At 31.2% G+C, this 17204-nt stretch overlaps 1 protein-coding gene across 12 annotated transcripts in view; it reads right to left on the bottom strand.

The window, feature by feature from the left end:
* The window catches only part of Cadps (calcium-dependent secretion activator 1), a 73501-nt gene extending 70789 nt beyond the window's left edge, over positions 1-2712 (bottom strand). For all 12 annotated transcript variants that reach the window (XM_080153186.1, XM_080153180.1, XM_080153189.1 and 9 more), the window contains exons 1-2: positions 2516-2712; positions 1403-1463 (exon numbers count right to left, since the gene is read on the bottom strand). In XM_080153186.1, the coding sequence (XP_080009312.1) occupies positions 1403-1444 (42 nt within the window). In that variant the 5' untranslated portion in view covers positions 1445-1463; positions 2516-2712. The remainder of the gene's footprint in view (positions 1-1402; positions 1464-2515) is intronic.
* Positions 2713-17204: the final 14492 nt, after the last annotated feature.

Here is a 17204-nt window from a genome sequence, read left to right as displayed (position 1 = left end):
TTTATTTTTTTTTATTTTTCCTAATAAGAATTACTATTAAACTTACTATTCTATTCTGTTATATAAAGTAGTAAGCGTTTTTTGTCTGTCCCGAAGGATCTCGCTAACCGCTGAACTGATATTGTTCTCCTTTACAGTGAAGCTTCGTAGAGGTCCTGGGAAGGTTTTTAAACTATTTTTGGGGAGACTTTTTTTACTCTTTTAAAACTCAAATTTAAAATGGGATGAGGTTGACATTTCCCCCTCCTACCTTAAGTGCCCCTAGAGGCTTCTAGGGGGCGTAACCGCTAGTCTATAATAGAAAGTAGAATGATGTCTTTCTATCCGTCCGTCCGTCTGTCCCTTAAGATCTCGGTAACCTATGAACCGATTGGTATCTACTCTTCAGGCAATATAACTACTGGTCCTGTGGTGGTTTTAGGCTATTTTCTATGGGGTTGGGACACCTCCAACCCCCCCAAAAAATAAAAAAAACCCACTCCTAATTTTTTTATAATAATTTTTTTCGCATATGTTTTGTGAATTCGAAATTTATTCGCGAAAATTAGCGATCCATTTTTTTTCAGCTGGATAGGTAATAGAAGATGTAATGTTCCCATTAAAATATGAACTTATTTAATCCCTGAAAATTTCATATATGTTGAATAGGAGTCGAGAAAGGCATGAAAACTCAAAAATCCAGAAATCGATCAAGCACCCCAATTAATAAACAAATATTAATGAAACTATTAAGGAAATATTAAGAGTGTGAACTTATTTAATCCCTTAAAATTTCAGGCATCTATCTTGAAAAGGAAAAGAGAAAATGTCGTTTCTCCCAAAACGTTTCGGACGGACGGAACTACGGTCGGAAGGACGGACATTTCAAATTAAAGTGAAGCTTCGCTTTAAAAAATAATGTTTTGAGTTGTGACTAGCTAGCAGGTATGCGTGACATGGTCTCTGGTAGTAAATACATTGTTATCACACTTTCAACTAGATTAAAACTTTTTGTTTATTTATGTCAACCTTTACTCAACCTTGTCCGGCTTTACAAGGGGAATTATTTTCATTTAATTTTACTTTGAATTGAAATAATCGAAAAATTGAAACATTTTTTATCAATTTCTAGCGGATACTTTTTTTCAGGGGGGTGGAGAGGGTGTCATTTATTATAGTGACGATTTCTCTAGGGATGATGTTGGAACCCTCCAAAGAAGCTACACTGCGAAAGAGAACCATATCGGTTCAATGGCAAGCGATATACACTTTGCTTTATCTAAAAAAAATTAAATTGTTAACAAAACTCAATTTCATATGGCATGGAGATTAAACAAAAAAATTAAATTTTGGCCATACCAAAGACGGACGGACGCATGATTCTAGTTAAGGCGAAGTTGCACGGCTACTCTACAATACTTACGATATCATCATCTTCTTCCTCGCTTGAGCTTGGCTCCAACATATCAACTAATTTACCACAACTAAAAAAAAATAATACGATTCATTTTCATTAATTCCTATGCCTATGTAATGTACATGCTTTCGACTGCTTAATATTTTTTCAAGTATTGCTTCGGAAATGATTACTATCCGGTGGATTAGAACCAGTTCCCAGCCATTCTGAAAAAATTATGTATTGCATTGTATTATATCCAGTTTTCTACTAATATAAAAATGTACAATCATAAGATTTTAAAAACTGGTCTTATATCCGCGGAAAGCTGTTTAGTGTTTATAATACGATGCGATAAATAACTATTCTTTAAATAATGTATTTATCTTATATATGCACTAATATATACTGTAATATATTTGACTCTGAGAGAAATCAAATACTTTATAGCGTTACACGTGTAGCCTATGATAGACAGACAGTGGGATCCTCCACTTTATAAAACACGCTTTCTTAAAATTGACTGATGTTTTGACAAATTTACTTACTAGTTTTGACAAAGTTTTATAGTGGATATTATTCAAAGTCAAAAGTTTTAACCTCTTTTGTGTAATAAAATAACATTCATTAAACATGTCTTACAAAATGAAATGAATCTCGTTAGTATACGTAACTTAATAAAATTTAAAACAAAATACAGAAAATTAACGTCATACTTCTTAATTAAATTAATATTGTTAAATTTGATAAAAGGATATCATTTTACAGGAAGTTAAAATCTTCTGGTAAAGATTCATTCAAATATAAGGCCAATTATATCCTTAAGCAACGCAGCATTAAAAATTACATCAATTGCATGGAAATGGAAAAATGGACTGTTTTTTAAATACAAAATTGTGTGTGAAAATAGAAAAAAATGTATTTACGGACACACATAAATACCCATATTATCAAAAAGCATCGATACTATATTATATTCTACTTTATTTTTATCAAACGTTTTGTTAATATCTAACATACCAAAATGACGAAATATTACAAATATTGAAAAAGCAAAAAATTAAAAAAGGAGATAAGGAAAAAAATATTGAAAATTTTTTAAAATTTTTCTAGATTAAGCTACAATTTTTTATTTCTTACCTTGCTTAAACAAAGTGCATAAAGTCGCAGGAGAAGAAACAGCTGACAAATCAGCGCAGCTGACTGCTTGCTGACAGAATCAGCTCAGCTGACTGCTTGCTGACAGAATCAGCTCAGTTGACTGCTTGCTGAAAGAATCAGGGCTGGCAGCAATAAGCAACAATAACAATTGCTCGAAAAGGGTTTTGCATTAGTCTGAAAAAAACACAATAAAGAGATTAGCAATAAAAAAAGGGTTAAAGCATTTTAAATTGGAAAAGGTAATATGTCCTTATAATTTCATCCCAAAATAACCAATTTAATTATATTGATATTGTTACTCTTGTTAAAAATGCTTATTCTGAATGATAAATAAGGTATGGAGGAATATTGTAAGCAAATAGTGTATGGTTGTAAATAGTTGTAAAACTATACTATGTCAGAATTGAAAGGTTGAAAGCTTTATTACAAAATTAATTTCAATATAGAAATAAAGATCATCATTTAGCCCCTCGGGGATAACAAAACTGGTCCCAATTCTATAATTTTTTCATTTTGATATCCGCGTTATGCATTATTCAATTTATTAATAAGTGTCAAAGAATTATTTTATAACATTTTTTTGTCTGAAAACTAAATTTCGTTGTTATAATTATTTGGATCATATAGAATTTCTTATTTGAGGGTAGCTTTCATCACAATACGATTCAGAGGAAATCCAATAGGGCAAGAGTGAAGAATTATAGTCTTAAGTTAGTTTTATTCTAGGAGAAATGTATTCAACCTCCCAACTTTGTAAGTATGAATAATAACAAAATATGTATTTGACATTAATTTGTGTCCAACTTTCTAATAAAATCCATTCATTAATTTTATATGAAACACAATATAAAGAGAACAAAGGCACAGCTCTTTAATGAAATAATATGTTATGTTAAACACAGAAAAGCTGTAATTTTCAGGAATTAATTCATTTTGGGCTTTGTCAGATTTTTATAAATTAAACCCAATATAGTGGAATCTAAAATGTTCTAATTTCTTATTCAAGTTTACGTGATAAAGTTAAGAATTGTTTTACTATCAAACATTATCGTGAACAGTGTAATATCGAATTTTGTTAATGATCTTTACATTATTGGCTTTTACTATAACAATTTTAAATAAATACTCTTTATACAAATAACTTGAATATTTTTTTTTTTACATGTTTTAGTGTTTGTAATGTTATTGAATGTGGATGTACTTCTAAACTTTTTTCATGGGCAATATCTACTAACATATATTATCTTAATCCCCTTCAAAATGGCATAAAACTAGCATTAATAAATGTAGAACAAGGATGACAACATCCATAAGTAGCGAAGCATAAAAAATCGTCGATGGGAATACGTACAGGTAGATTTAAAAGGTTTTTACTAAAATCAAGAATAGATTTATTGGATAAAATAAACATGAAACCTTGTTTTATTTTGCATGATGACGATGGTCAAAATAAATTATATTAAAGATGCTTATAACAATGGGAAAAATTATTTTGATACTGATATCCCATAAAAGTTTGAAAATTGCATCAAAATAAACAAAGATATGGGGAAATATGTAAAACATATAAAAATAGCCAAAAACCTGATAAAAGGCAGTCTGGCCGTCATGGTTGTTTTATTAAAACGACAAAAAATTTAATTTTTAAATCCTTAACTTAAAAAATTTGGAAAATCGGACCATATACACTGAAGATATGGAAAAAAGTGTTAAATATATAAAAATAGCCTAAAACCTGCCAAAAAGGCAGCCTGGCCGTCATGGTTACTTTGTTTAAAAGACGGGAAATTTAATTTTGATATCTATAACTAAAAAAATTTTGAAAATCGGACTATAAACACTGAAGATATGGAGAAAAATGTTAAATATATAAAAAAAACAGCCTAAAACCTGCTAAAAAGGCAGTCTGGCCGTCATGATTGTTTTCTTTACAAGACGGGAAATTTAATTTTGATATCTATAACTGAAAAAATTTTGAAAATCGGACCATAAACACTGAAGATATGGAGAAAAATGTGAAAAATATAAAAATAGCCTAAAACCTGCTTAAAGGGCAGTCCGGCCTTCATGGTTGATCCTTTAAACGACAGGAAATTTAATTTTAATATCTGTAACTGAAAAAATTTTGAAAATCGGACCATAAACACTGAAGATATGGAGAAAAATGTGAAAAATATAAAAATAGCCTAAAACCTGCTAAAAATCGGTCCGAACGCCAATGATGTTTTATGGTCAATTGTGCTCCTCAATGATGGGAATGTTGTCAAAAAATTTCAGCATTCTATCTTTTATAGGAGCTGAGTAAATCCCATTTCCCCCATAGCGTTACGGACTGACTGACGGACTGACTGACGGACGGACTGACTGACGGACGGACAAAGTGAATTATAGAGTAGCTTCGCTACTAATAATGACCACTTGTAAATCCATATAGGTCTAGGGAAGTTTACCTCCACCCCCTAAACTTTTAGAAAGTGAAAGTGAAGTATCAACTTCCCCCACTTTTTTCTCCTTGAGTCCTCTGGAGGCGTAGCCCAAGGGCGTCCAAGCTTTTTTATTTGGTGGGATGGGTAAAAATTGAAAATTAAAATTGTGGATGGAAGGGGGGGGGGGGTTAATCATTCCATTGCCCCCCTCCTTGGACGTCCCTGGCGTAGCTGCTAATAAATACAATATGATCTTATATGTAAATATGTAATATTGATGGAATCTATAAATAGTACCTATGTAATATAATAAAAGCGTACATTTTTCTACATATCTTTCTTCCTTTCAGACAATCATGAATTCTAAATGAGAACAAACAAAAACATCTTATAATTATAAAGCTTTCCTTATTTAAGAAAAATATATTGGCCCTTCTGTAACATAAAGGGTATGTCTATAATATTCTATTCTAATATTAGGTCATTCGGGATACTTCGGTCAAAAGTTTTTAAATGTATCCCCTTTGTTGGAACAAAAACAATAAGTGTCCTGAATAACATCATATTAGAATAGTCCAATATTCTAATATGATGTCATTCGTGGTATTTCGGTCAAAAGTTTTTAAATTTATCCCCTTTTTATAGACACGATAAAGAGCTTAAAAAACAATATTAAAAGAAATTAATTTTCTTTTGAAGCAGAAAAAGTATTGCGAAGAAATTATATCTCTTTTCCAGCTTCTCTAACGTTATTGAATCTCTTTTACTGCACATCTTTGAATATTGGAAAAATGATCAAATACAAATGTTTTCTTTCTTCGATAACAGAAAATACTTGATAATTTTTCATTTATTTTTCAGCGAAGCCTTGTATTTGCAATTTAATCCCTATCTTTATTTTATACTTTTATATATAATCTTACACCTATAGTGCGCAGGAAGCTATCCAAAACAATAACCTTTAGTATAAAGAACAAAACCTCCTGATACTTTATATTAAACTAGCAGCTACGCCCTATAGGTCTCTAGAGACACTTGGGCGAAATGAGGGGAGGGGTACCCTCCACTTTAAATTAAATTTAGTTTTCTTGGTAGGCCTGGGAGTGTTTTCCTCCAAAACAGTTATGAACTTTCCCTGGAGAAAACTCACTGTAAAGAAGAACTATAAAGGTTTACTGAGTTCCTTTACTACACACACACACACACACCAATATAGACGTCTTTTTAAATATAATTCATAAGTAAACTAGGAGTTAATTTACGCACCTTTAAGTAGGGGCGAAGCAGAGTAAATATAATATTTGCAAAGATAGATGTTAAGTTTGTTGTTAATGATATTTAGTTGAACCAACCCAACTAGGAAAACTGGTTTAAAAAGTGCATCATAGCTAGGCAACTTAGTTCTGCCAAATTCACGTGAGACAAACCTTTGTATTGTTCAAGGCGTGCATAGGCTTTTTAAAGTAAGAAAAATTTTGACATAAAGTAAATGTGAATTTAAAAGTCACTCTAGGGGCACTTAATTTAAAGGGGTAGAAAGGGGAAATAAAAACAGCCTAAAATCATCCCACCCAATATTTAATATTCAAAAGGAAATAGTCTAAAAAGCAACATGCGACCTGAATGAAACTTCTTTTAACCGAAAAACAAAAAAAAACTTATTACATTTTATAACAGGATATCCTTTGATATCAATTAAGGCAAAATAAAAATCAAGAATTTAAGAGATCAAGAAATAACTAATCTCCTAAGAATCAGCCACCCTAAGCCGCAGCCACCGTGGGCTACTCTACTCACAGACACAACCACCCTGGGCTACTCACAGACACAGACACCCTCACCCGAAGACATAACATATTGAATTCAGACACCCTAAGTGACTCTCAGCCGCAACCACACATAGCCAGAGTCTAAAGGTGGATAAATCAACACAATCTTTTATGGATATAATAACATTTTCAGGAAATAACATTAAAATAGTTTACAGAAACCATAATGTTCTCATATCCATGCTAAATATGTCAGATAAGGTGTCTTAAAACTTATTTAAGATTATAAGAATAAAAGTAAAGTTATGAAAAAACATAAAATTATGAATAATATTCACACAAAGCTCATAATTTACTTAGGTAATGGCCAATTTTATGAATAAAGTAAAAAGAAACTTTTAGTCTGATATTTCAACTTTAAATTTTATATTTTTGGTAATTGTGTACATTTATATCTATAAAAAGCTTGATAGACAAAATGCTTTTTCCTTAGCTTTTAGTTTTTAATTTGATTAGTTCATCCCTCCAACAAGGATGACAACATCCATAAAAGCGAAGCACTGAAACGGTAGGACAAACGGACATTAACACTTGTATAGTGTTAGAACTTAATTATCATAATATAAATTTATAAGAGTCAAAGCAAAATTGTAAGTAAATTTGTTGTAAAACTGCTTGATACAGGATAATTTTTATGGACATACTTACATTTTTAGGGCTTGATTATAGAGTTGCTTCGCTTATTACATTATACTTTGTTGTCCCAGGAATCAATATACAAAAAATCAGATCAATCCGATGATTTGATCACATAAAAATTTGTTGTTAAAAAAGTAAAAAAATCAACATGTTTAAAATGGACGTACGGACATTTTGGTAATGATTATAGAGTTGCTACGCTTTCTAAATCGTACCTAACTACTAAAGGAATCACCATGCAAAATTTGAAATCGATAGGACAATTCTAACATGCCTAAATTAACGGAAAAAGCTATCCGTTACGGACGTACGGACGTACGGACGGACCGACCCTAATTATAGAAAAGCTTCGCTTTTAAAAAAGGAATGTATACACAATTTTCTCTTACAATAATTGTAGATGTACAATGAAATCTAGTTGTCAATCAATTTGACGGTAAAGTCATTTTTACTACTGAAAAATCATGATTCAAAATGCTTATAAATGTGTGTTCTTTTATTTGAACAAAACATATTCATTTCTAGTTTGAAATGACAGTACACTAAGAAAACAGGGCTGCATAATCATATGCAATGCACCCACCCTACACCTACCCCACATCCACCCCACACACACCCTACACCCTCCCTACATCCACCCTACACCCACCCTGCAACAACACAACCAGGAAAACTGTAAACTTTGCTCTACTACTACTAGTCTCGTGACTACACGAGTATAGAAATGTTGGAGCAAATATTATACTAAGCTGTGTGTGTGTGTGTTTGTGTGGGTAGGCCTACACTGACGTGCATCAGGCTCAAGTGCAGATTCGAGTGTAAATTTAATCATTTTCCCATTTTCTTTACTTTGCAATCATTTGTAACCCAGCCCCTCAATTTTGAATCTTTTATTATCAAACAAATTTCATTACAATTTTTCATTTTGTTTCTGATATAATATTCAACCTTAATATAGAGGAAAGGGGTTTAAACCTACAGAAGAATATGCCTCTTTATGATAATTTAACATGTTAAAAGTTTAAATCCAAGAAATCTTTCAAAACAAAAGAAAAAATTTAAGTGAGATGGTGGGTTAAAAGTAGAAGTTTGTATTTAACTGGTTAATAAAGTTATGCATTTTGTATTAGAAGACAGCAGGAACATTCATGCAGTGTTAGTGACGTCATTACTATTTGATTCAGCATTAAAACATACAAAATTGTTCTCGTTACTGCAAGTATTGTTAGTTTGACTTTAAGAAAACATTTGATTTATTTAATGTTGGGTATTAAGGAAGGTTATTTCCATTATCGCTTCGAAACTGATTAATATTCGGTGGATTAGAACCAGATCTCAGCCATACTGAAAAATCATGTGTAACATCGTATTTCATTAAATTTTCAACGAAAATTAAAATAAATAAGTTTAATACCAGTTTTATTGGGACCCGCGGGGTTTCATATTCACGAAAAGCTGTCTATGATATGATACGATAAATAACTATTCTAAAATTTCTTCTCAAGAAAGGATTTTTTATACTACATCGTTGGAGGTGATGTTATATGACATTAATACAGCCCTTAAGAAAATTATATTAGTGGGGGGGGGGGGGGCACATACTCCCGAAGTATATTGGCAAATCCCATAATATGAAATATCACAAGCTTTCCTAGAAAATAGACAACAACAATAAGTCCAGCAATAACTGGTTAGAAAAAACCGGATTAATAGAAATACAAAAAGGTAAAAGTATTGATTTTTTTTTTACAAATCTTGAATGATAAAATTGCAAATAATAGAATACTTAGGAAAGAATGGTGTGTGCCATAATACCAAAACCTGACAAGTAAAACAAGTATACAGAAAAAAAAACAACCACGTAACCAATAAGTTAGTAACCATGTCTGGAATAAACTTGGCGTGGTTAAAACTAAATTTTTCTTTAGGAGATTTTTATAAAGTACGAGAAATTCACAGCTTTTATTCATTTTCCTGGTAAACATGATTTTACTTTTAGTTTTCTAGGAATAAAAATAAATTTTATACGAAATAAAATTTAGTTTGAGTGCAGTATGAAAATAAAGAAAAATGATAAAAAGAGAAAAAAATATTTTTGATACCTATAAAGTGTAAAAATCCTAATTTATAGGTTGAAGGATGCCTATCTTATATAACTGTGGTTCTTCCTCACCAAATTGTTTTTTTTTCAGATGTGAAAGGGTAACCTGTTGATAAACCCTTCCAAGAGAAATAGCATGTGAACAAAATTCTAAATTTGACATCTGACAAATACTAGAGTAAAAATTATATAAATATAGCAGGAAGAGATTATCACTCCTCCACACTTTGAGCCATTAGTTAAAAAGAATTTAACAATTGTTCTCAAATTGAGCTATTTACATTTCTAAATGCATTAACTAATATTATACAGAATTTTAAAAATAGTGTTATTAATATAAAAGTTCAACAACAGAGCTATTTAAAAATTTGTAAACGGAGAAAACAAACCAATTTGTTAAATAATTTAGAAACATTTCTAATTAATGAGTTAAACATATTTTTTCTTTTGTAAATACAGACATTAGACTCGACTTTCCATCATTAAAGTAACAGGTGGCTTCGCCAAAAACTAGTCAAGACAACCCAAACCATAGACGTCCAAGGGGGGGGGGGGGGGTAAAGGGGCGATTACCCCCCCCCCCCATTTAAATTTAACCCTTCCCTGGGGTTGCCGTAGGCACCCCCAAACATTTAGGAGGGGGTATTTACTTCCCCAAACAATTTTGGGGGGGGGGGGGAATCTCCCCCCCCAAAATAAAAAATCTCTAACAAAAAAAATTTTTTCGCGCATTTTTAGTACTAAATATTTAATAAAATTTAAATTACCCCCCCAAAACTTTTACCCCGGGGGTAAATTTTTTTTTTTTTTTTTGGGGGGGGGGGGGGTAAACAAAATTTTTTTGTGAAATTTTAAAATAAATTTGGGACGGGTTCTTCAAGAGATTGACTAACTAAAAAGCCAAACCTAATTTTGATTTTCGATATTTTTAAAATTCAACTCTCACTTATGTACATTACAATCCCTATCGCTTTCACAAAGAAAAGGAAACCCGCCTTCTCCCCTCCCCCTACCGTTAATAATATTCTTTCAATTTTTTGATAAAATACAGTAACAGTGAATGAATTGAATAGGATTATAATGGATTTACCAACGTAGAAAATGTCAATTATGTTAAATTTTTGGCAATTTTATTCACTGGACTTCACTTTAAACAAGGATAATTACATCCAATAGTATACAATAGTATTAACTAAATACGATTAAATTAAAACTTATATTAATCTCTCTTGGTTTATTACATGTTAAACTTTCTTTATTTTTTATTTCACCCCAAAAATTTTATTTCAGAACTATTGTGCAATGTTTTTTTTTATCTAAATGTAACATTTAATGCTAAAACGTCGATTTTAACTTGTTTCTTGTTATAAAAAATAAATTTTTCCATCAAATTTGCTTTACAATGGAAAAATTCTATTGTCAACATCTTGGAAATATTCTAAATATAAACACTTCAAAATTCTTATGATTTGTTAAATTGCTAATCTTATAAAAAATTTGAAGTTTTTCTGAATATGCACTTCAGAACTTATTTTATAAAGTATTTAGGTTATATGTACAAATAGTCAAGTCATATCAAATTCTCCACTTTATGGAAGCTTCACATTGGTTTTATGCTATTTTACTTTTAAAATTAAAATCTTGGACTGGTTTTATGCGTTTTTCGCGTCACTAGATTTTAGGGGCGTAGCCGCTAGTCCTATAATATAAAATAATAAGGTTTATGTATAAAGTCAATGATCTGAATGGGTTGTACTTTTCAGGGAAGCTTTCTGAATGTATAATGGTGGTTTTAGGCTATTTATCTGACCTTCCCTGCCCTCCCATACAGGAATCTAACCCCTTTAATCTTAAACGATATTAACTAGATATCTTTATGATTCAAATATTGAAATATCTGCGTTATATTATTAATTTGATATAATTATAAACAAATATAAGAAAACCTATGATTGTTTGGTTATTGATTAATCATATTCATAATAGATTTCCACATAAAAGAAATCATTAACTTTTCTAACCAAAACAAAAGCAAATATTAATAGGTTGAAAAAAAAACTGGAAAATACAGCAAAAATTCTCTATTTTTCCCAGCAAAGTTTTATGATTGCATTTTAAGCTGTGCAAAATGCAAATAGGGATGATAAGACCATTGCAGTACTATACATTAAAATTGCTAGTTAGAAGAGTGTAGTTTAATTAAATTTTCTTCATGTAATACAAGTGTTTGGATGTATGTCTAGTCCTGAAGTAAAGACAGTATAGCTTTGGATATAGTTTTAAGGAAATCTTTATAAATGGTTGCTTTTAGCTTTTCACGGTTGGGTATGGAAAAGATCTAACTTCTTTTTAGAAATTTGTTTTATCAAAAAAAGATTATTACGAGAGTTTTAAGACAAATTTAAGGAACTAACACATAGGAAAACAAAAAAGTTTAATACATATGTAATGTACCAAATAATTGACGATAAATTAGCGAACCTCCAAATCATGATAAACTAAATTTTCCTAAATTTAAGTTGGATCATGGAAAGAAAACGAAGTTGCCGGTTTCATCGTATTTTCACAGTAGCTTTGAAGGATTATTTTAGGTTAGGTTAGGTTAAGTAATAGTTAATAGTAATTTCCCTGCAGGGTTAGAAAATATGCCCCGCAGGGCTAGAGCCCCCCGCAGGGGCTAGAAATAGGAGAAAGGCTACTGTGAAAAAAAGACGAGACCGTAAACTTCGTTTTCTTTCCATGATCCTTAAGTTAAAATTCATGGTGGAAATTTTAGACACTAGTGATTTTTTACATAATCAATTACTGTCCATTATCCTCTCCCTCCCTGCATTTGAGTCATCTTTTAACCTTTTTCTTACTACGACCTAATACTTGTAGCTCTAAGGTCTAGACAATATTTCCTTGTAAAACATTCCAACCCAAGAGAGAAAAATAATAGTTTTCAAATAAACATTTATCAAACTTGACATTTCAATAATTTGCATTTTACACTGGGAACATGATCTCACAAGAAAATAAAGTAATTTAAGACAAAGGCTTCCTTGAAACAATTATTCTTATGCGATTGATATCAATTTAAATATTACCAAACAAGGATAAGCCTTCTCAAAGACATCACTAGCCTCTTAATAGCCCCATTACAAAAGTCGGTGATTTCCCAATAAAGTGCCTCTCGAGCACTTGATCCCCCAATTACTTTATTAATTAAATAAAAAAATTGAGGGGCGGGGTATTTTTTCTCCTATTTCGATCCCCTGAAGGAGGCCCTAAGGGCCTATACCTACTATGCCCTAACCTATTTTGTAAAGCCTTTGAGGTACTGATCATTGCTTTAAATGTATTAGATAAACCCTATTACAAATAAGAAATTAGGGTTATTCATAATTTACTTTTTACATAAACACTTCACTTATATTTTGTAATAACAAATATATTACACCACACAGGGTAAATCAAAGATGTACTTTAGATGGATTATTTCAGTGGATAAATGCATTAAGAAGTATTATATATAATAATTAACTGATCCCACATCAATATATTACATTTATGTATATTATAAACATTTACATATAATATATTATATATGTATGTAAACAAAAACCTCGCACATGACAAATATATTTTCCTAGGAAAAATGTTGACACAACAAAAGCCTTTGACTCTGTCTCATGACATTTCATGACTCTCAAAGTTGCATCTTTTTTCGCTGATTATTGCATTTGTGTTTGTTTTGCATTTAAACATTGTCTATTTTAAAATAAAATGCTTGTCATAATAAAATTCTAAGTATTGAAGAATAAGAAATTTTCGATATTCTTAACTTTGTTTCATATTATCTACATTATTATACCAATTCAACATTACTTCTAGCATAGATAAAACAAAAATAAATCACTTTTAAATAAACAAAATTTTTAACAGTTAACATATTAGAAAATATTTATTTGTTAGGTATAATTGAAGTCTAACTGTGTAACTAACTAAACTTGTAGATGTACATAATATATATAATATATATATATATATCTGTGTAGTGTACAGTCACACCATATTCTGGAATATAATAGTGGTGCTACACACACACACACACACACACACACACACACACACTCCTCTCCACAATGGTGGTGAGTGGTAGGCACAGGACGAACAGTCTCCACAAACCAGGCCTCCGAGATCAAAGCTCCCAACAATTAAAAATATTCAAAAATTTGATTTAACCAAAAATTATCTCTCTCATTTTAATGTTACATATTTTACTTTCAATAAATTGTTATTAAAAAATGTATGAACAATTTTAGAATTCTGTCTATAATACCTTACTTGTAATACTAAGTGTTTTACCCCTACCCTGTAGAGGATTGCTGGGAAGGTCAGAAAAATAGCCTCAAAACACCCCAAAAAATATAAAGCTTACCTTAAAAGTACAGCTAATTCTAACAAAAATTTTCCTTGATCTTTAGCTTCAGACAAAAAAAAACTTCAAATTATAGGATAAAAAGTTTCCTGTATGGCAACCCTTTTCTACTAACTTTTACTTCCTCTACATTTTCATCTATAAATTCTCCTTGTATCTCCACTTACCCCCCCCCCCCCTCCCTTCCTCCTCCGTTTTTAATAATATTCTACCTCTGAGAGGGCCTCGAATCTAACTTCCCCCTTCCCTCCCTGCAGCTTCCCCCACTATATCACTCTCCCAGTGTAGGCCTATGTTACTTCCTTCGAGGAGAAAGTAACTGTCATGTGATTCAATAATACCTACACTCCATCCCTTCAACCACCCTTTTTCTTTTCATTTTACACAATTGAAAAAAAAGAATAAAAAAAATATTTAATAAAAAACTTAACTGATGTTATCAAAAGTGACTCAAATTGCTTTGCTTTGAATTTGTAACATTTTAGACAATACAAATCAATAATATAGCTATAATTAAATAATGTAAAAATAAGCATTGCATTGGAAAGAAAAAAAAAGATAAAAAAATATCCTATTTTGAACTAGAAATTCAATTATAAATTTGATTATATTTACATCTCTATATCACTTTTTGATTAGAGAAACAATTGTCTAAGAAAATATTTTATTTAAATCTACTTATTTATCCCACAGTATTCCATTCTAATAGTATTTCTATATTACATTACCCTTGAAAATCTATGTTCCCCGCCACTTGTATTTCCTATATATGACATATTATTAACCTGTGGATCTATTAGGAACACTGTAATGACTTAAGTAGCCTCTATATTTTCTTAATTGGAAAACCTAAGTCCATCAACAAAGGCTGCATACTATAACACTAATGGGAAAATAGAACATATTTTATATTCAAAAAGTAACCATATTATCATAAGCCGTTTTTGTCATATTAAAAAAAGAAACAAATATACATAAAGACTTAAGAGAAGTATAAAAGTAATATTTTCCTTACACTTTTTATATTCAAATTGAAATAACCATACATTGACATTAGATAAAGTTGAAAGTTTGTGTAATGTATCCTAAAAAAAACTATTAAATCTATTAAATGATTATATATTCCAATAGCCAAACTTTAGTTATACGTATAAAAAAGATTCTTTTGTTAGAAAAGTTTAAAAGCTGTGGCCATTTTAACAATAATTTGCTAATACAGCATCCATGAAAACTGCTGAATTCAGAAAATTAAATATTAGATAATATAGAAAAAATATAAATTGATGTTCATCTAGTTTATAAAGAATTAAATGATAATTTACAAAAATAACATAAGGAATAAAATATAGCTGGCAGAAATTTTGAAACAAATTTGAACTACTTGAATAGCAGATAAAATATATGAATTACTGAAATTCCAACTTCTACAAAGTGTGACAAATAATTCTTGAGATAGGATGTTTGCATAAGTCGTCTTTCTAGGAATAAAATTAACAATTTTCTCACAAATAATTATTTTTTATTTAACTATATAAAGGACAAATACATTACGTTAGAATACTTTACAGTGGCCTCTCGGGACTCCTTAATGGGTTATACTGTAGCCTAAAAATGACTCTAAGATATAAATGAGGCTTCTTCATGAAGCATAACATAATTGGACTAGCTTTAAACGAAAACCTTACTACTTTATACATATAATAATAATAATAATAGGATGATGGGTCATTTGAAAAATGACTCATCTTTGAGTTTCTGTATTTGCTGATGAAATGAACAAGTTATCTGGTTTTCTTGTCCAAATACCAGCTTATTATTGGATGTCTTTTTGACAAATTAAATTAATTCTTATTTTTGCGACAATTAAACATTTGTGTTATCTTGCTAAATTATGCAATAGAAGTGTTGGTCCGGCTTAAATTAAATGGTAAGTCGACCCCTACACTCCCAATTTATTTTTTTAAATACTAGCGGCTTCGCCCCAAGAGGTGATAAAAAAAAATTTAGGCGAAATTCATAAAAGGACAAAGGAAATCTTCTGCAAAAAAAAATAAAGGACCAAGGAAATCTTCTGCAAAACAAAAATAAATAAAGGACCAAGGAAATCTTCTGCAAAAAAAAAAAATGGGTGGGGGATTTTTTTATTTTTGGGGGGGTAGGGGGTGTCCCACCCCCCAAGAAAATAGCCTAAAACCACCACAGGACCAGTATGTATATTTCCTGAAGAGTAGAATCCGATCGGTTAGTGGTTACCAAGATCTTAAGGGACAGACGGACAGACAGACAGACGGACGGACGGACGGACGGATGGACAGGCATCATTCTACTTTGTATTATAGATAAAAAAATTGTTTTTTTTTCCAGGGTTGATTTTTCTTGGAAGGATGGATGTACCCTCCCCCAAGAAAAATTTATAAGCCTTCCTTGGACCCATAAGAAACTTTACTGTAAAGGTTATTGAGATTTTAATCTACAGGCATGTAGATATACTGCTATTTTTATATTATGATTGTTCTGTAATAAACCCTATTTCAAATATTGAGACTTGTTTTACATACCTATGTTGAAATGACAAAGCTTTTTTCTGTAAGACAATATAAAATCAAGAGTTTTTCGTTGTTTTTATGTCAACTGCGAACTTCTCGTTCTTGTTAGCTGCGAATAGCATACGTTAGTTTATCCTTGGCCTAGAATAAACAGTTTTCTAATCATCCGAACTTACGTTTGTTAGAAACCCAAAAGATTTGACGTAATTATGTAAAGGTTTGACAAACATGGATGACATATGTGGTAATACGGCAACAGACGGACGGGCAGTTTACAGAATTGCTACGCAGTGACTTATCATAACAAGCCTTCTGCACTAATCCCATTATATCACCATTTACCTCATGACCGCCGGTGACCCCGCTGTCCAGCGGTCAAACTGGCCTGCCTAAATATGGGGAGGGGCACGGACACGCAGCTATCACGCGCCCCTCACGCAATTATACAACCGGGAGGCGCTGCCTCCCCTTTTACCACAGCTACCCCCGCAGACTGTCTACCGCCGTGGGCTAAGCCCTTGTGTCCCACACCCCCTTCAAACCTAACCTATTGTTATAATCTGTTGTATATATATAGTAAACATCCATTGTAAATATTATTCAGTTAAATATATAATTTCTGTATGACTAAATCCTGCTAGTTTGTTTTGGTAAAATAATTCAAGGCTAAGGCTCGTTGGACTCGAACTCGCAACCGGTGAGCT

Source organism: Acartia tonsa, chromosome 3 (assembly GCF_053477335.1).
Source record: "Acartia tonsa isolate MP-2025a chromosome 3, ASM5347733v1, whole genome shotgun sequence".
NCBI classification, from domain to species: Eukaryota; Metazoa; Arthropoda; class Copepoda; order Calanoida; family Acartiidae; genus Acartia; species Acartia tonsa.
Note: the sequence above shows the minus strand (reverse complement) of the source record. Positions and strands in the feature narration are given on the sequence as shown.